The following is a 22,106-nucleotide window of genomic DNA, read 5'->3' on the forward strand; positions in this document are numbered from 1 at the left end:
TACTATCAGTTGGTCGGAACCAAGATCAGTCATAAGTCGGATGGTAGGTGTACACACTGTATCACACACACTTGGAATAAGCTTTATCTGTGTAACAATGACACAAGGTGGTAAATGACTCGTCATGTTGATCTCATTCACTGTCTTCTGGATACATCTTAACATTTATATTATCATTTTGTCCGACTTTTCTTTCCATGCTGCCCATACTTTTTTATGTGATTATTGCTGACTTTGTTAAATATTAACCCTTTGACTGTTTCGGTCGTATATATACGTCTTATGCGCCACTGTTTCGGACGTATTTATACGCGTAAATTCTAGCGGCTTCAAATCAAGCGGGAGAAAGCTGGTAGGCCTACATGAGAGAGAATGGGTCTCAGTGGTGGGTGTGCACCCTGTGAAAAAAATCTGGGACTCAGTGGTGTATTGTGGGAACGCCATCTTGATAGTCCATTTTCACCATGCCTTGTGGTAAGAAGTACCTCACTCAGCGTATTGGAGGTCTACTGTTCCCAAATGATAGTTCTAACAGTGATGGAAGTGCCAGTGAAAGTGAATTTCATGGTTTTGGAGAGGGTGTGACCGAAAGCAGTGCCCAGGATTACGTAATTAGTGATGAAAACCCCGATGACCCACAAACGTCCACCTCTGGTGCTGGCACATCTCATTCATGTTCACCTGTACCAGGATGAAAAAGAAAACTATTTCCCCATTTATAGGACTCAGATCTGAGCAGTGAAAGTGATAATGATAGTGATTTCAAAGTCATTGACAGCAGCTCGAGTAGCGACAGTGAGGGGGAATATTCGCCAGTGAAACGGCAGTATGTTCGACGCAACATGCATTCTGGTAGTGTGCCTTATGCCCTTCCAAGGCAAAGGAGTATATCTGAGAGTACATCCCGTGGCCCTACACCATGACCTGACAGTGAAGATGATGATATTGTTACAATGGGGTGTGTAATGTGCGTGGGGAAGAAGGTGATGTTGACGGTGGCACGAGTCATGTGGCACCAGCAGGGGGCCACACTACTACTGACTCTGCACAACTACAACCAGCCTCACCCAACCCCACACTCCCACAACAACCACAACCACAACCTGCACAACAACCACGTTTCAATATCCAGAACCCACCAGCAGACCGCATCTGGGATTGGCAGCATGGTGACGATTTTATTCCCAATCCCCATGACTTTGATGAAACACAAAGTGAATTATGGCCATCATGTACACTTGGGAACAATGCCACTGAACTAGAATGCTTTCAGTTATTCTTTGATGAACCCCTGATGGACATTATTGTCAGGGAAACCAACACATACTATGAGTACACCATGGCAAATACAATTCTTTTACCAAGATCATGGCTACACCAGTGGAAGGACACAACTGTGGCAGAAATGTACCTGTTCTTTGCCACAATAATGCTTATGCCACATGTGTATAAGCACACTGTCACCACATACTGGTCAACAGAACGCCTGATTTCAACCCCAGGTTTTAGTGACATTATAGGAGTAAATCGTTTTTTGATACTGTTACATATGTTACACTTTTCAGACAAAACAAGGTCTGACAGAACTGACAGGTTATATAAGATCAGAAATGTGTTTATGCACCTGAAACAAAAGTGTTGCATGTATTTTTATCCCTTCAGGAAGCTTGTTATTGATGAGTCTTTGATTTTATTCAAAGGAAGACTCTTATTCAAGCAGTATATACCAAGCAAGAGGAAACACTTTGGTATAAAGTTATTTGTACTGTGTGATTGCAAAAGTGGTCTCGTTTTGGATATCACTGTGTACACTGGCAGTAATACATTGAGAGATACCAGGAAGTTATTGGGTATCTCTGGTGATGTGGTTCGAACAATGATGGAACCATATCTTGGTAAGGGCATATATTATATATTGATAACTGGTACACAAGCCCCTCACTCAATGATTTCTTGTGAGTGAACCTGACAGACGTCTGTGGCACAGTGCGTGGTAATTGTAAGCATATGCCAAGGTTCGACACTGGCACTCGCAGAGTGAGGTGCAGGCCTTTGCTGCTAATGACATCATGGCATTTCGGTGGCATGACAAACGTGATGTCACATTCTTGACATCAGTTCACTGAAACGAAATGGCACACACTGGCAGGCACAATAGAGAGACCAATGAACCCATTCTAAAACCTGCAGCTGTCATGGACTACAACCTCAATATGCGCTTAGTGGACAAATGTGACATGCAGATTGGGTTTGCTGATTGTGTATGCAATAGTCATAAGTGTTACATAAAACTTTTTTTCCATCTTCTTGATATTTCCATGCTAAATGCTTATAAAATACACAAGTTGAGGACCAATAACAAACCAAAATATGGTGAATTTTGTTTGTCAGTCATCAGACAAATAATCGTCAAGTGTGTTGTTTGTCCGTCAATTCGACGAGGACCATCTAGTCATCCTGGGGTCGAAGTTGGTGGGTACCAAGGAGCAACACCTGCAATAGACCAGTGCCCACGAAATTACCAACACATGCCATCTCGTTTGAGGCCTGGTGATCACTACCCCATACAAGTGCCTCTTACTGCTCTCAAGAAAAGTGCTCAGAAGAGGTGTTTTGTATGTGGACATACCACAAAATGCCCACAAACATGCAGAGACACTTGTTTTATGTGTGAGGAGTGTCAAGTACCACTCTGCATATACCCATGTTTCAAAGAGTTCCACAAGCTGCAGCAGTTCTAGGAAAGTGTTCAGTGACTGTACATATGTATATATATTATGGAACAATAGTAATAAAAAATGTTTTGTACTGTTTGTTTGTGTAAACAAGTTTTATACACAATCTAATAGTGATAATGTTTGTTCAGTTATTGTGTTGTAAACAATGAGTGTGTGTTTGAACAATGCACCTTACTTTGGTCTCACAGGCCACATAAGTTACTTAGAAAAGAAAAAATTGGAAAATACAAGAAACCTTCGAATTGAAGTAAATAAAAGAATACCGGGTGGGCGGCATTCGCCGTTGTTGCCATACGCTTCTCATTTTCTGCCAACTTTGCGCCTCTATATCTCGGTAAGTACTGATGGCAAAATTTTTTTAGGCTTAAAACATTCAGTAAAATAATCCTAACATTTTGGTAAGAAAAAATAATTTTTTTTCGAATATTTTGCGACATAGAATGACAGTTTCAGAAAGGGGCCTGCGACAGTCAATGGGTTAATACCTAAACCACGTAGCAGGGGCTTACCTTTGATGAGTTCCGAAAGTCTTGCTACTCTTGGAGTCCTGCCATGGGCCAGTTTAGTTTAATATGTTTATTATGTACCCCATACCCATCCTGTGGGCGGTAGTCAAAAGATTACAGAGGTACATAATTGGTCCAGGGACTGGACTCCAAAGTTTTGATAGCTGAGCAAGTTACAGAGGTAATGAACTCACAATTTATAAAGGTAATGAACTCACAATTTACAAAGGTAATGAACTCCAGGTAGGTCTGGTCACAATCATGACAAGTTACAAAGGTATTTACAGATTACAGAGGTATGTAATGGGTCCAGGGACTGGGCCCCCAAAGTTTTGATAGCTGAACTAGGTACAAAGGTAATGAACTCACAAGTTACAAAGGTAATGAATCCTGTAAGAATGGTTACTTACGTTTATACATGGGTACAATCATGAACAAATTATAGTGTAATGAGCAATTCACACTTCCACACCCGGTCACAACTGTAATGAGTTATTGGTGCAAATATTGATTGTTGAGTCACTCACTCACTCACACACACACACACACACACACACACACACACACACACACACACACACACACACACACACACACACACACACCTCTGCTTAAAGCTATGTATGGAGGCAGGATCCATACATAGCTTTAAGCAGAGGTATGATAAAGCTCACGGCTCAGGGAGAGTGACCTAGTAGCGATCAGTGAAGAGGCGGGGCCAGGAGCTCGGACTCGACCCCCGCAACCTCAACTAGGTGAGTACAACTAGGTGAGTACACACACAAACACACTCTCACACACACTCACACACACACTCTCTCACACACACTCTCACACACACTCACTCTCTCACACACACACTCACTCTCTCTCACACACACTCACTCTCTCACACACACTGACTGACTCACACACACACTCACTCTCTCACACACACACTCACCCTCTCACACTCTCTCACACACACACTCACTCTCTCACACACACTCACCCTCTCACACACTCTTTCACACACACACACTCTCTCTCTCTCTCTCTCTCTCTCTCTCTCTCTCTCTCTCACACACACACACTCACACACACACACACACACACACACACACACACACACACACACACACACACACACACACACACACACACACACACACACAAATGGAAGGACAAGCACACCCCCCAGAAACACCTGCAGAAGGACTCCAACCACGACACCCCCAAGGCACCTGAACAATCCAAACCAACCATCACACACCGATCCCTCTGTTTCCACCCCCTGCACCACAGTTACAGTATTAGAACAGAAGTTGAAGGTTTGGTACACAAATGCAGATGGATTAACGAATAAACATGAGGAATGGCAAGAAAGAATCAATGAGAAGTCCCCAGACATCATAGCAGTTACAGAAACAAAACTCACGGAGACAATAACAGATGCAATCCTCCCACCAGGATATCAGATCATGAGGAAAGATAGAAGGGGCAGGGGGGAGGTGGGGTTGCTCTGCTCGTAAAAAACAGATGGAAATTCGAGAAAATGGAAGGCATAGATGAGATGGGAGAAAGAGACTACATAGCAGGTACACTTCAGTCTGGGGAACACAAAGTGGTCATTGCAGTGATGTATAATCCACCACAGAACTGCAGGAGGCCAAGAGAGGAATATGAAGAGAGTAACAGAGCAATGGTGGACACACTTGCTGAGGTGGCAAGAAGAGCTCATTCCAGCAGAGCAAAGTTGCTGGTTATGGGGGATTTCAACCACAGGGAGATCGACTGGGAAAACCTGGAGCCACATGGGGGTCCCGAAACATGGAGAGCCAGGATGTTGGACGTGGTGCTGGAAAACCTCATGCACCAACATGTTAAGGACACTACCAGAGTGAGAGGGGAGGATGAACCAGCAAGATTGGACCTTGTGTTCACCCTGGGCAGCTCAGACATTGAGGACATCAAGTATGAGAGTCCCCTAGGAGCAAGCGACCACGTGGTTCTGTGCTTTGAATACATAGTAGAGCTGCAAGTGGAGAGAATAACAGGAGTTGAATGGGAAAAGCCTGACTATAAAAGAGGGGACTACATAGGGTTGAAGAACTTCTTGCGGGAGGTCCAGTGGGACAGAGAACTGGCAGGAAAGCCAGTAAATGAAATGATGGAATATGTAACAACAAAATGCAAGGAGGCAGTGGAAAAGTTTATTCCCAAGGGCAACAGTAACAATGGGAAGACCAGAACGAGACCCTGGTTTACCCGACGGTGTAAGGAGGCAAAAACAAAGTGCAATAGAGAATGGAAAAAGTACAGAAGGCAGAGAACACACGAAAATAGGGAGATCAGTCGCAGAGCCAGAAATGAGTATGCACAGGTAAGGAGGGAGGCCCAGTGACAGTATGAAAATGACATAGCATCGAGAATCAAGACTGACCCGAAACTGTTGTATAGCCACATCAAGAGGAAGACAACAGTCAAAGACCAGGTCATCAGATTAAGGACAGAAGGTGGAGAACTCACAAGAAATGATCAGGAGGTATGTGAGGAGCTGAACAGGAGATTTAAGGAAGTTTTTACAGTAGAGACAGGAAGGGCTGTGGGAAGACAGCACAGAAGGGAACATCAAGAGGGAATATACCAACAAGTGTTGGATGACATACGAACAACTGAGGAGGAGGTGAAGAAGCTCTTAAGTGACCTTGACACCTCAAAGGCGATGAGACCGGACAACATCTCCCCATGGGTCCTTAGAGAAGGAGCAGAGATGCTGTGCGTGCCTCTAACCACAATCTTCAACACATCCCTTGAAACTGGGCAACTACCTGAGAAATGGAAGACAGCTAATGTAGTCCCCATATTTAAGAAAGGAAACAGAAACGAGGCACTAAACTACAGACCTGTGTCTCTGACATGTATTGTGTGCAAAGTCATGGAGAAGATTATCAGGAGGAGAGTGGTCGAACACCTGGAAAGGAACAAGATTATAAATGAAAACCAGCATGGGTTCATGGAAGGCAAATCCTGTATCACAAACCTCCTGGAGTTTTATGACGAGGTAACAGAAGTAAGACACGAGAGAGAGGGGTGGGTAGATTGCGTTTTCCTAGACTGCAGGAAGGCCTTTGACACAGTTCCCCACAAGAGATTAGTGCAGAAGCTGGAGGATCAGGCGCATGTAAAAGGAAGGGCACTGCAATGGATAAGGGAATACCTGACAGGGAGGCAGTAACGAGTCATGGTACGTGAAGAGGTATCACAGTGGGCGCCTGTTACGAGCGGGGTCCCACAGGGGTCAGTTCTAGGACCAGTGCTATTTTCGATATATGTGAACGACATGATGGAAGGAATAGACTCTGAAGTGTCCCTGTTCGCAGATGATGTGAAGTTGATGAGAAGAATTAAATCGGACGAGGATGAGGCAGGACTGCAAAGACACCTGGACAGGCTGGACATGTGGTCCAGTAACTGGCTTCCCGAATTCAATCCAGCCAAATGCAAAGTCATGAAGATTGGGGAGGGGCAAAAAAGACCGCAGACAGAGTATAGGCTAGGTGGACAAAGACTACAGACCTCACTCAGGGAGAAAGGCCTTGGGGTGACCATAACACCGAGCACATCACCGGAGGCACACATCAACCAAATAACTGCTGCAGCATACGGGCGCCTGGCAAACCTGAGAATAGCGTTCCGATACCTTAATAAGGAATCGTTCAAGACACTGTACACTGTGTATGTTAGGCCCATACTGGAGTATGCAGCACCAGTCTGGAACCCACACCTGGTCAAGCACGTCAAGAAGTTAGAGAAAGTACAAAGGTTTGCAACAAGGCTAGTCCCAGAGCTCAAGGGAATGTCGTACGAGGAAAGGTTAAGGGAAATCGGACTGACGACACTGGAGGACAGAAGGGTCAGGGGGGACATGATAACGACATACAAGGTACTGTGGGGAATAGACAAGGTGGACAGAGATAGGATGTTCCAGAGAGGGGACACAGGGACAAGGGGTCACAACTGGAAGCTGAAGACTCAGAAGAGTCATAGGGACGTTAGGAAGTATTTCTTCAGTCATAGAGTTGTCAGCAAGTGGAATAGCTTAGCAAGTGAAGTAGTGGAGGCAGGAACCATACATAGTTTTAAGAAGAGGTATGACAAAGCTCAGGAAGCAGAGAGAGAGAGGACCCAGTAGCGATCAGTGAAGAGGCGGGGCCAGGAGCTGAGTCTCAACCCCTGCAACCACAATTAGGTGAGTACACACATGCACACACATACACACACAGGCTATTCAAAAATGCACATTTTTAGAGAGTAAAAATAGACTCCTTTTTTAAAGCATGGTCCCTCATCTGGCCTGTATCATGTTAATGACTGCAAGTTATAAATCAGTGGATAAGGTACTAGCAAGATGCTCTCATGAACAAATGTGCTGAAAAACTTAACAAAATAAACAGGTGAAAAACCAGGTGGCCTTCTAACTGGGGTACATAAACATATATATTCTTACCTGAAAGGTATCATATCGCTCTTGTATGGAGGAAGATTTTACAGTGGCCATCTTCTCTCGACAGGTGCTTGCAGTGTAGTCTTGTGGGTAGTAGAGCTTGTGTGCTCCACCCTTCTTATTGCCACCAATCAGGTACTCTCCAAAAGCCTCAGGGAAAACAGTGTAAGGTTAGTTGATATTTTATTTATATCAGTACCAGCTTTAACCTCTACAATGTTGAAAAGGAGTTACAGGTAAGAACAATAAGAGTTACAGGTAAGACCGATGAGAGTTACAGGTAAGAACAATAAGAGTTACAGGTAAGGATGATGAGAGTTATAGGTAAGGATGATGAGAGTTACAAGTAAGAACAATAACAGTTACAGGTAAGGATGATGAGAGTTACAGGTAAGAACAATAAGAGTTACAGGTAAGAACAATAAGAGATACAGGTAAGGCCAATAAGAGTTACGGGTAAAAACAAAAAGAGTTACAGGTAAGAATGATGGGGCTTACAAGGAAGCACAATAGGGATTACAAGGAAACACAATAGGGGTTACAAGGAAACACAATAGGGATTACAAGGAAACACAGTAGGGGTTACAAGGAAACACAATAGGGGTTACAAGGAAACACAATAGGGGTTACAAGGAAGCACAATAGGGGTTACAAGGAAACACAATAGGGGTTACAAGGAAACACAATAGGGATTACAAGGAAACACAATAGGGATTACATGGAAACACAATAGGGATTACATGGAAACACAATAGGGATTACAAGGAAACACAATAGGGGTTACAAGTTAACACAATAGGGATTACAAGGAAACAATAGGGGTTACAAGGAAACACAATAGGGATTACACAGAAACACAATAGGGATTACAAGGAAACACAATAGGGATTCCAAGGAAACACAATAGGGATTACAAGGAAACACAATAGTAGTTAGAAGGAAACACAATAGGGGTTACAAGGAAACACAATAGGGATTACAAGGAAACACAATAGGGATTACAAGGAAACACAATAGGGATTACAAGGAAACACAATAGTAGTTAGAAGGAAACACAATAGGGGTTACAAGGAAACACAATAGGGATTACACAGAAACACAATAGGGACTACAAGGAAACACAATAGGGATTACAAGGAAACACAATAGGGATTACAAGGAAACACAATAGTAGTTAGAAGGAAACACAATAGGGGTTACAAGGAAACACAATAGGGAATACAAGGAAACACAATAGGGATTACAAGGAAACACAATAGTAGTTAGAAGGAAACACAATAGGGGTTACAAGGAAACACAATAGGGATTACACAGAAACACAATAGGGATTACAAGGAAACACAATAGGGATTACAAGGAAACACAATAGGGATTACAAGGAAACACAATAGTAGTTAGAAGGAAACACAATAGGGGTTACAAGGAAACACAATAGGGATTACAAGGAAACACAATAGGGATTACAAGGAAACACAATAGTAGTTAGAAGGAAACACAATAGGGGTTACAAGGAAACACAATAGGGATTACACAGAAACACAATAGGGATTACAAGGAAACACAATAGGGATTACAAGGAAACACAATAGTAGTTAGAAGGAAACACAATAGGGGTTACAAGGAAACACAATAGGGATTACAAGGAAACACAATAGGGATTACAAGGAAACACAATAGTAGTTAGAAGGAAACACAATAGGGGTTACAAGGAAACACAATAGGGATTACACAGAAACACAATATGGATTACACAGAAACACAATAGGGATTGCAAGGAAACACAATAGGGATTACACAGAAACACAACAGGGATTACAAGGAAACACAATAGGGGTTACAAGGAAACACAATAGGGGTTACAAGGAAACACAATAGTAGTTAGAAGGAAACACAATAGGAATTACACAGAAACACAATAGGGATTACACAGAAACACAATAGGGGTTACAAGGAAACACAATAGTAGTTAGAAGGAAACACAATAGGGGTTACAAGGAAACACAATAGTAGTTAGAAGGAAACACAATAGGGATTACAAGGAAACACAATAGGGGTTACAAGGAAACACAATAGGGGTTACAAGGAAACACAATAGGGGTTACAAGGAAACACAATAGGGATTACAAGGAAACACAATAGGGGTTACAAGGAAACACAACAGTAGTTAGAAGGAAACACAATAGGGGTTACAAGGAAACACAATAGGGGTTACAAGGAAACACAATAGGGGTTACAAGGAAACACAATAGGGGTTACAAGGAAACACAATAGGGGTTACAAGGAAACACAATAGGGGTTACAAGGAAACACAATAGGGGTTACAAGGAAACACAATAGGGGTTACAAGGAAACACAATAGGGGTTACAAGGAAACACAATAGTAGTTAGAAGGAAACACAATAGGGGTTACAAGGAAACACAATAGGGATTACAAGGAAACACAATAGGGGTTACAAGGAAACACAATAGGGGTTACAAGGAAAGACAATAGTAGTTAGAAGGAAACACAATAGGGGTTACAAGGAAACACAATAGGGATTACAAGGAAACACAATAGGGGTTACAAGGAAACAATAGGGGTTACAAGGAAACACAATAGGGGTTACAAGGAAACACAATAGGGGTTACAAGGAAACACAATAGGGGTTACAAGGAAACACAATAGGGGTTACAAGGAAACACAATAGGGGTTACAAGGAAACACAATAGGGGTTACAAGGAAACACAATAGGGGTTACAAGGAAACACAATAGGGGTTACAAGGAAACACAATAGTAGTTAGAAGGAAACACAATAGGGGTTACAAGTAAACACAATAGGGATTACAAGGAAACACAATAGGGATTACAAGGAAACACAATAGGGATTACAAGGAAACACAATAGGGATTACAAGGAAACACAATAGGGATTACAAGGAAACACAATAGGGGTTACAAGGAAACAATAGGGGTTACAAGTAAACACAATAGGGATTACAAGGAAACACAATAGGGATTACAAGGAAACACAATAGGGATTACAAGGAAACACAATAGGGGTTACAAGTAAACACAATAGGGGTTACAAGGAAACACAATAGGGGTTACAAGGAAACACAATAGGGGTTACAAGTAAACACAATAGGGGTTACAAGGAAACACAATAGGGGTTACAAGGAAACACAATAGGGGTTACAAGGAAACACAATAGGGGTTACAAGGAAACACAATAGGGGTTACAAGGAAACACAATAGGGGTTACAAGGAAACACAATAGGGGTTACAAGGAAACACAATAGGGGTTACAAGGAAACACAATAGGGGTTACAAGTAAACACAATAGGGGTTACAAGGAAACACAATAGGGGTTACAAGGAAACACAATAGGGGTTACAAGGAAACACAATAGGGGTTACAAGGAAACACAATAGGGGTTACAAGTAAACACAATAGGGGTTACAAGGAAACACAATAGGGGTTACAAGGAAACACAATAGGGGTTACAAGGAAACAATAGGGGTTACAAGTAAACACAATAGGGGTTACAAGGAAACACAATAGGGGTTACAAGTAAACACAATAGGGGTTACAAGGAAACACAATAGGGGTTACAAGGAAACACAATAGGGGTTACAACGAAACACAATAGGGGTTACAAGGAAACACAATAGGGGTTACAAGGAAACACAATAGGGGTTACAAGTAAACACAATAGGGGTTACAAGGAAACACAATAGTAGTTAGAAGGAAACACAATAGTAGTTAGAAGGAAACACAATAGGGGTTACAAGGAAACACAATAGGGGTTACAAGTAAACACAATAGGGGTTACAAGGAAACACAATAGGGATTACAAGGAAACACAATAGGGATTACAAGGAAACACAATAGTAGTTAGAAGGAAACACAATAGGGGTTACAAGGAAACACAATAGGGGTTACAAGTAAACACAATAGGGGTTACAAGTAAACACAATAGGGGTTACAAGGAAACACAATAGGGGTTACAAGGAAACACAATAGGGGTTACAAGGAAACACAATAGGGGTTACAAGTAAACACAATAGGGGTTAGAAGGAAACACAATAGTAGTTAGAAGGAAACACAATAGTAGTTAGAAGGAAACACAATAGGGGTTACAAGGAAACACAATAGGGGTTACAAGTAAACACAATAGGGGTTACAAGGAAACACAATAGGGATTACAAGGAAACACAATAGTAGTTAGAAGGAAACACAATAGGGGTTACAAGGAAACACAATAGGGGTTACAAGTAAACACAATAGGGGTTACAAGTAAACACAATAGGGGTTACAAGGAAACACAATAGGGGTTACAAGGAAACACAATAGTAGTTACAAGGAAACACAATAGGGGTTACAAGGAAACACAATAGGGGTTACAAGGAAACACAATAGGGGTTACAAGGAAACACAATAGTAGTTACAAGGAAACACAATAGGGGTTACAAGGAAACACAATAGGGGTTACAAGGAAACACAATAGGGGTTACAAGGAAACACAATAGGGGTTACAAGGAAACACAATAGGGGTTACAAGGAAACACAATAGGGGTTACAAGGAAACACAATAGTAGTTACAAGGAAACACAATAGGGGTTACAAGGAAACACAATAGGGGTTACAAGGAAACACAATAGGGGTTACAAGGAAACACAATAGGGGTTACAAGGAAACACAATAGGGGTTAGGAGGAGAGACAAAATGAAGCATTACATGTGATGTCACTATACACAATATTATGTACGACTTCTTGTGTAGGTAACTACAATAATAGGTACAATAATAGGTACAATAATAGGTACAATAATAGGTACAATAGGTACAATAATAGGTACAATAATAGGTACAATAAGAAAGGTTGCAAACAACAAATGGTTGATTACAAAAGAATTGCATGTTAGTTTTTAAATTGGTTTAACCCTTTCAGGGTCTCGACCCTCGATCTGAAACTTGTTCTCAGGGTCCACCTGGAAACACACCTGGAAACACCACACCTGGCAACATCACCTGGAAACACCACACCTGGAAACACCACACCAGGAAACACACTTGGATAAACCACACCTGGAAACAACACATCTGGAAACACCACACCTGGAAACACCACAACAGGAAACACACTTGGATACACCACACCTGGAAACAACACATCTGGAAACACCACACCTGGAAACACCACACCAGGAAACACACTTGGATACACCACACCTGGAAACAACACACCTGGAAATGCCACACCTGGAAACAACACTTATGTAAACACCACACCTGGCAACATCACCTGGAAACACCACACCAGGAAACACACTTGGATACACCACACCTGGAAACAACACATCTGGAAACACCACACCTGGAAACACCACACCAGGAAACACACTTGGATACACCACACCTGGAAACAACACATCTGGAAACACCACACCTGGAAACACCACACCAGGAAACACACTTGGATACACCACACCTGGAAACAACACATCTGGAAACACCACACCTGGAAACACCACACCAGGAAACACACTTGGATACACCACACCTGGAAACAACACACCTGGAAATGCCACACCTGGAAACAACACACATGGAAACACCACACCTGGCAACATCACCTGGAAACACCACACCAGGAAACACACTTGGATACACCACACCTGGAAACAACACACCTGGAAATGCCACACCTGGAAACAACACACATGTAAACACCACACCTGGCAACATCACCTGGAAACACCACACCAGGAAACACACTTGGATACACCACACCTGGAAACAACACATCTGGAAACACCACACCTGGAAACACCACACCAGGAAACACACTTGGATACACCACACCTGGAAACAACACATCTGGAAACACCACACCTGGAAACACCACACCAGGAAACACACTTGGATACACCACACCTGGAAACAACACATCTGGAAACACCACACCTGGAAACACCACACCAGGAAACACACTTGGATACACCACACCTGGAAACAACACATCTGGAAACACCACACCTGGAAACACCACACCAGGAAACACACTTGGATACACCACACCTGGAAACAACACATCTGGAAACACCACACCTGGAAACACCACACCAGGAAACACACTTGGATACACCACACCTGGAAACAACACACCTGGAAATGCCACACCTGGAAACAACACACATGGAAACACCACACCTGGCAACATCACCTGGAAACACCACACCAGGAAACACACTTGGATACACCACACCTGGAAACAACTGTTATATCCTAACATTATTCATATTCCTGGAAGAAAAAGCAATCAAAAGAAATAAGAAAAAAATTCTTGTAACAATTTATATTACATATTGCATTTATGGTTATTTAATGTTATGCACATCTAACATCCTAAGAAACTAGTCCACCTAGTCTTAGAAACTGAAAAAAAAGAAAGGATAATTTGTTATTTATTGTGTAAAACAGCAGTACCAATAAATACATTTACACCAGTCTTGCTATACCTGGTGTATACCTGGAAAAGTTTTCGGGGGTCAACGTCCCCGCAGCCCAGTCTGAGACCAGGCCTTGTGGTAGATCAGGGTCTGATCAACCAGGCTGTTACTGCTGGCTGCAGCATGCAAAGTGACGTACAAACGACAGGCCGGCTGGTCAGGTACTGACTTCAAGTGCCTGTCCAGTGCCTTGTTGAAGACAGCCAGGGGTCTATTGGTAATCCCCATTACATATGCTGGGAGGCAGTTGAACAGTCTTGTGCCCCTGACACTTACTGTGTTGTCTCTCAGTGTACTCGTGGCGCCCCCGCGTTTCATTGAGGCCGAGTCTTTTGCTTTCATAGGAAGTGATTTTCATGTGCAAGTTTGGTACTAATCCCTCTAGGATTTTCCAAGAGTATATTATCATGTATCTCTCTCACCTGCATTCAAGGGAATACAAATCAAGGGTCTTCAACTGTTCCCACTAATTTAGGTGCCTTATCGTACTAATGTGTGCCATGAAAGTCCTTTGTACATTATCCAGGTCAGCAATTTCACCTGCCTTGAAGGGGGCAGTTAGTGAACAGCAGTATTCCAGCCTAGAGAGAAGATATCTGAAGAGAATTACCATGGGCTTGGTGTCCCTAGTTTTGAAGGTTCTCATTGTCCATCCTATCATTTTCCTAGCAGATATGATAGATACATTGTTGTGGTCTTTGAAGCTGAGATCCTCTGACATTATCACTCCCAGGTCCTTCACATTACTTTTTTGCTCTATTGTATGGCTAGAATTTGTAGTGTACCCTGATACAGTTCTAATTTCCTCAAGTTTTCCATATCGGAGTACAGTGGTACCTCGAGTTGCGAACTTAAATCGTTCCAGAAGGCTGTTTGAGTGCCGATACCGAAAGAATTTGTTCCCATGAGGAATAATGTAATGCTATAGTCATTATTTACACCACTCTTGTTATAGTCATCATTTACACCACTATTGTTATAGTCATCATTGACACAACTCTTGTTATATTCATCATTTACTCCACTCTTGTTATAGTCGTCATTTACACCACTCTTGGTATAGTCATCATTTGCACCACTCTTGTTATAGTCATCATTTGCACCACTCTTGTCATAGTCATCATTTATACCACTCTCGTTATAGTCGTCATTTACACCACTCTTGTTATAGTCATCATTTACATCACTCTTTCTACAGTCATTATTTACACCACTTTTGCTAGTCATCATTTACACTACTGTTGCTATAGTCATCATTTACACCACTGTTGCTATAGTCATCACGTGAGGGAAAAGTGGGTGTAAGTGGGGTTAGGGTTGTTCAGGCAACCAGGAACCATTAGCGAGTTACGTCGTGCACCCCCATCCCTGGCGGGCTGGGGCGAAACTAGTTCCAGGTGTCTGATTTGTTACGATTTCTACTCCTGGTAGTATTGACCTTACCTGGTGTGGGTTGAAGTTTGGAGAGTCACTTCACCTCCACTCTTCTCCTAATCAGGTAGGGTGATCTACCAGGAGTATTACTGTGTGTTCCTTTCTTTTGTTTGCTGGCTACCAGTAATGATTTTGGCATTTATCACTTCTTTTCATTCTTAAATGCTATATTATCATAACCATTGGTAAGCAGTTTATTTTTTCTTATTACCAGCTCTGTTCCTGGCGTGGTCATCCAGGATAGATGCCAGATAAAGGAGCAAGACACTTGTTAATTAGACTTATTAACATTATTCGACTACTATTGGCCCTTATTTATTCTACTTGTGGTGCTCCAACCAAGTGGTATGGGAGATTCCAGAACATCAAACTGTTACCATCCGCCCAGGATTACTAACATCGTCTCAAACATCAGAGATTCATCCAGGGCCTTACCTACTCCTGTCCAACTACAGCACTAGAACCAGAGGCCATTTTTATTATATTTAAATTTTAAGTAAAATCCTCAAAAGTCATCATTATTATTTTTCCTAGAGTCGTTTCCTTACATATCTTTCCCCATCACAATACAGTAACTAACTACAGCCTCTCCTCTCCTCACTTAGCGATGCACTCGTTTACCGACAACTCGGACTTACGACGGGCTGTACGACCAGAATTCATACTAAAATAATTTACATTAGAGCTTCTATCCTGTTTATTTCAATATACAGTACACTGTTGTATAAACATTTAAAAATATACCAGAAATGTTATAAATGGTGCAAAGGTGATATTAAAACAATATCAAAGATGGTTGACACAAACCCACTACCATTCTAGTATGCTCCTCACTTAGCGACGAATTCGTTTACCGTGGTCTTAGGAACAGAACTCGGTCATTAAGTGAGAGGCTGTATACTGCAGAAGATATATTACAAGTGTAATGGAGAGCTAAGCTTACCTGGGTATTGTTGCACCACTGAATTAGTCCACTTCTTTGAGATAATGGTACAACCTGGTATGTACGCATGGATAATCCACGTTCCCTTGTTTCACCATTCTTGCTCAGAAGTTCATTGACTATTTTGAACACCTATATAAAAAAAAAGAATATTTTATGTATTTTTTCATCATTGTAACTCGTGTGAAACAAAATTAAATATATTTATGTCATACATAATTGATGTCTAGGTAGTAGGTTGGTAGACAACAACCAGCCAGGGAGGTACTACCATACTGTGATACTACACTGGTAGACAGCAACCAGCCAGGGAGGTGCTACTGCACTATGGTAGTAGGTTGGTAGACAGCAAACACAATTCTCCCTTGCTCATATTTCGTGTTAGTGTTCACCATTTCAACCGGGGAGAGGCACCCACTCCGCTGAGTTTGTTCATTCCTCCAGTAAGAAAGAACAGATCCCTTGTGGTCTGGTGTGATCTGATTCCTGCTCCAGGAAGATCTTATTCTGACTGTGAAGCCACCAGCACCAATCAGTGACTTTGTTATGAGCCAAGAATTACTGTATCGAACAGCCGAGTTGGGTACTCCAAGCAGAAGGGTATACCAATTAGTAATTCCACAGTCACTAGTAAATGTAGTCCTACAGCTAGTTCATGACACACCAGGTATTGCACACCCTGGTATGGATCGTTCTGTGAAACAAGCCAGAATGAAATACATTTGGCCACGTATGGCAAATGACATCTCTGAGTATGTCAAGAGATGTAGTGCATGCATGCAACATAAAGGAAATGTCAGTGGCCCTCATCCAATCCAGGTGTATCCCACCACTAGTGAACCGTGGGAAAGAGTTGCCGTAGATCTTTTAACTAATTTCCAATGTTCCCTCCCAGGCAACAAACATGTGTGTGTTATGGGACATCATTTCACCAGGTACTGTGAGTTAGTGCCTATTGCAGATAAGACTGCTGAGACTGTAGCCAAAGTGTTTAAAGAGCATATCATCTGTAGACATACCACTCCCAAGTCCCTAGTAACAGATAATGGAGCTGAATTCTGTATGAGTTTCCTGAAAAGTTGTGTACTTTGTACGTACAAGATTTCTAAGTCAACCATTGTTCCTCATCATCCTGCAAGCAACGGTTTAGCGGAATGCACCAATAAGAAAGTACAGTGAATCCCCAGCATACAATGGCATCAGTATACGTTAAATCTGGTATACGATACATTTTAGCGCAAAATTTTTGCCTCGCCACTCGTTAAAAAGCCTGCCACACGCGATTCGTCCGGGACGCGTCCACATGTGGCCTGAACTGCCCCATGCGTGCCAGTGTTTACAAGCCAGGCAGTGTGCTCGCATCTAAGCATACATTCGGTACATTCCATATTATCACAGTGTTTTTGGTGCTTGTTTCTGCAAAATAAGTCATCATGGGCCCCAATAAAGCTTCTAGTGCCAATGCTGTGGTAAAAAGGGTGAGAATTAGTATGGGAATTAAGAAAGATTTTGAAGGGTTTGGGGCTAACCCTGAGAAGCCTATGCCAGTTGTGGAATCCATTGTGCCTACTTCAAAAATTAAGGAAATGTGTGCAAAGTGGGTTGAACTGCAAACCTTTATGGATGAAAATCACCCTAACACAGCTAGTGCAAGCCGTGCTGGTGACTATTACAATGACAATGTTGTGGCCCATTTTAGACAAATCTTAAAGGAACGGGAGGTACAGACCTCTATGGACAGATCTGTTGTGCGACAGAGGTCCAGTGACTCTCAAGCTGGTCCTAGTGGCATTAAAAGAAGAAGTGGAGTAACCCCGGAAAAGGACTTGCTACCTCAAGTCCTAATGGAAAGGGATTCCCCTTCTAAACAATAAGTTCGACACTCCCCTCCTCCCATCCCATCATGTTAACCAGTGTGATATTGTGTGATGTTAACCAGTGTGATACTGTGTTATATTAACCAGTGTAATATTGTGTGATGTTAACCAGTGTGATATTATGTGATGTTAACCAGTGTGATACTGTGTTATATTAACCAGTGTGATATTGTGTGATGTTAACCAGTGTGATATTATGTGATGTTAACCAGTGTGATACTGTGTTATATTAACCAGTGTGATATTGTGTGATGTTAACCAGTGTGATACTGTGTGATGTTAACCAGTGTGATATTATGTGATGTTAACCAGTGTGATACTGTGTTATATTAACCAGTGTGATATTGTGTGATGTTAACCAGTGTGATATTGTGTGTTAACCCATGTGATACTGTGTGATGTTAACCAGTGATATTGTGTGTTAACCAGTGTGATACTGTGTAGTATTAACCAATGAGATATTGAGTGTTAACCAGTGTTATATCGTGTTTTAACCAGTGTGATATTGTGTGATGTTAACCACTGTTACATTGTGTGTCAACCAGGGTGATATTTTGTGATGTTAACCAGCGTGATATTCTGTGGTGTTAACTAGCATCTTATAGTGCATTAACCAGTGTGACATTGTGTGGTGTTAACCAGTGTGTTATTGTGTGGTGTTAACCAGTGTGTTATTGTGTGGTGTTAATCAGTGTAATATTGTGTGTTAACCAGTGTGATATTGCATGGTGTTAACCAGTGTGTTATTGTGTTAACCAGTGTGATATTGTGTGGTGTTAACCAGTGTGTTATTGTGAGTTAACCAGTGTGTTATTGTGTGGTGTTAATCAGTGTGATATTGTGTGTTAACCAGTGTGATATTGTGCGAGGTTAACCAGTGTGACAGTGTGTGTTAACCAGTGTGATATTGTGTGTTAACTAGTGTGAGAGTTTGTGTGTTAACCAGTGTGATATTGTGTTAACCAGTGTGATATTGTGCTAACCAGTGTGATATTGTGTTAACCAGTGTGATATTTTGTTAACCAGAGCAATAGTGCATGTTAACCAGTGTGATATTGTATAGTGTTAACCATTGTGATACTGTGTGGTGTTAACCAGTGTGATATAGTGTTAATTGGTGTGATATTGTGTTAACCAGTGTGATACTGCATTAACCAGTGTGATATTGTGTTAACTGGTGTGATATTGTGTTAACCAGTGTGATATTGTGTGTTAACCAGTGATAGTGTGTGTTAACCTGTGTGATATTGTGTTAACTAGTGTGATATTGTGTTAACCAGTGTGATATTGTGTTAACCAGAATGATAGTGTGTGTTAACCAGTGTGATATTGTGTGTTAACCAGTGTGACAGTGTGTGTTAACCAGTGTGATATTGTGTGTTAACCAGTGTGATATTGTGTGATATTAACTAGTGTGTTATTCTCTGGTATTAACCAGTGTTAATATTCTCTTCTGTTAACCAGTGTTAATATTCTCTGGTGTTAACCAATGTTAACCCTTTGAGGGTCCGTCCCGTAGATCTACGGCTTTACGTTCAGGGTCCAAACCGTAGATCTACGTCATGAGCTCAGCTCACTCTGATAAACTGTGAGTGGTACATTTGGGCCTAGATATGAGAGAATACATCTATGTGGTATGTGTGCACCATATAAAACAGATCCTGCAGCACACAGTGTATGAGAGAAAAATACTGAAATCATGATTTTTCAATTAAAACAGCGACTTTGCAGTGTTTTTCGTATGTTTTTATAGTTCTATTTGCCATTTCTTGGTCTCATTTGATAGAATGGAAGACATATTACAGAAATAGAGATGATTTTGATTGGTTTTAGCACTGGAAATGGCTTGAAACTGAGCTCAAAGAAGCAGAAATGTTAAATTTTTGCCGATATTCAAGAGTAAACAAACGACCTCACACGTCTAATACACGCCAGCTGGTGGGTCTAATATACATTCACAAATATGGTGATGATATTTATACAATTATTACAGTATTGCATAACAGTAAATCTTCTATTTTTTGGTGTGAATAAAAATTCATTATGTGAACAAAAAATCAAAATGGAATTTATTTGAAAAGCCTCAAAACGTAACTAATGAACAGAAGAAATGTTAGTTTAGTTCCAGGAATACCTACATTGTTTATTCTGGACCCTATTTTGAAACTGGAATATTTTGAACTTTGCGTTAAATTGGCCAAATTAACAATTTCCGATCACTTTAATTTGTAGTTGAAACAGTTGACGTGGTGATTTCTTGTGCTCAATCGATAGAATAGAAGTAATACTAGTGAAATAGCTAAGAATTTGATTGACTGGAATAATGTAATTGGCCTAAAATGGGAGTCAAAGTCGGCAAAATCGCCGATTCGTAAATATCGTTGACACATCAAAATTCGCGAGAGCATAATTTCGCCAATTTTCCATCAAATTTCGTACTTTTTGTTTTATTACCTTCACAAAAAGATTCTCTACTATTTCATAAGAAAAAATAACAAATTTTTTTCTCTACTATTTCATAAGAAAAAATAAAATTTTTTTTTTTTTTAAATTCTTGGACACTGGGGCACCACTTCAGATTTGGGCCTAGGACCCTGAAGGGGTTAATACTCTATGGTGTTAACCAGTGTTAATATTCTATGGTGTTAACCAGTGTTAACCCTTTCAGGGTCCAAGGCCAAAATCTGGAGTCACGCACCAGTGTCCAAGAATTTAAAAAAAAAAAAATTGTTATTTTTTCTTATGAAATCGTAGAGAATCTTTTTGTGAAGGTAATAAAACAAAAAGTACGAAATTTGGTGGAAAATTGACGAAATTATGCTCTCGTGAATTTTGATGTGTCAGCGATATTTACGAATCGGCGATTTTGCCGACTTTGACTCCCATTTTAGGCCAATTACATTATTCCAGTCAACCAAATTCTTAGCTATTTCACTAGTATTACTTCTATTCTATCGATTGAGCACAAGAAATCGCCAAGTCAACTGTTTCAACTACAAAATAAAGTGATCGGAAATTGTTAATTTGGCCAATTTAACACAAAGTTCAAAATATTCCAATTTCAAAATAGGGTCCAGAATGAACAATGTAGGCATTCCTGGCACTAAACTAACATTTCCTCTGTTCATTAGTTATGTTTTGAGGCTTTACAAATAAATTCCATTTTGATTTTTTATTCACATAATGAATTTTTATTCACACCAAAAAATAGAAGATTTACTGTTATGCAATACTGTAATAATTGTATAAATATCATCACCATATTTGTGAATGCATATTAGAACCACCAGCTGACGTGTATTAGACGTGTGAGGTCGTTTGTTTACTCTTGAATATCGGCAAAAATTTAACATTTCTACTACTTTGAGCTCAGTTTCAAGCCATTTCCAGTGCTAAAACCAATCAAAATCATCTCTATTTCTGTAATATGTCTTCCATTCTATCAAATGAGACCAAGAAATCGCAAATACAACTATAAAAAACATACGAAAAAACACTGCAAAGTTGCTGTTTTAATCGAAAAATCATGATTTCATTTTTTTTCTCTCATTATACACAGTGTGCTGCAGGATCTGTTTTGTGTTGTGCACACATACCACATAGATGTATTCTCTCATATCTAGGCCCAAA

The 22,106-nt window shown here is 41.0% G+C and overlaps 1 protein-coding gene across 4 annotated transcripts in view; it reads right to left on the reverse strand.

Annotated features, from left to right (window-relative positions):
• tefu (Serine/threonine-protein kinase tefu) overlaps positions 1–22,106 on the reverse strand; it is an 844,515-nt gene that overhangs the window by 21,123 nt on the left and 801,286 nt on the right. For all 4 annotated transcript variants that reach the window (XM_070083426.1, XM_070083425.1, XM_070083427.1 and 1 more), the window contains 2 exons: positions 16,600–16,731; positions 7,734–7,880 (listed from right to left, as the gene is read on the reverse strand). In XM_070083426.1, coding sequence (XP_069939527.1) covers positions 7,734–7,880; positions 16,600–16,731 — 279 coding nt within the window. The remainder of the gene's footprint in view (positions 1–7,733; positions 7,881–16,599; positions 16,732–22,106) is intronic.

The sequence above is a fragment of the Cherax quadricarinatus genome, chromosome 9 (assembly GCF_038502225.1).
Source record: "Cherax quadricarinatus isolate ZL_2023a chromosome 9, ASM3850222v1, whole genome shotgun sequence".
NCBI lineage: Eukaryota > Metazoa > Arthropoda > Malacostraca > Decapoda > Parastacidae > Cherax > Cherax quadricarinatus.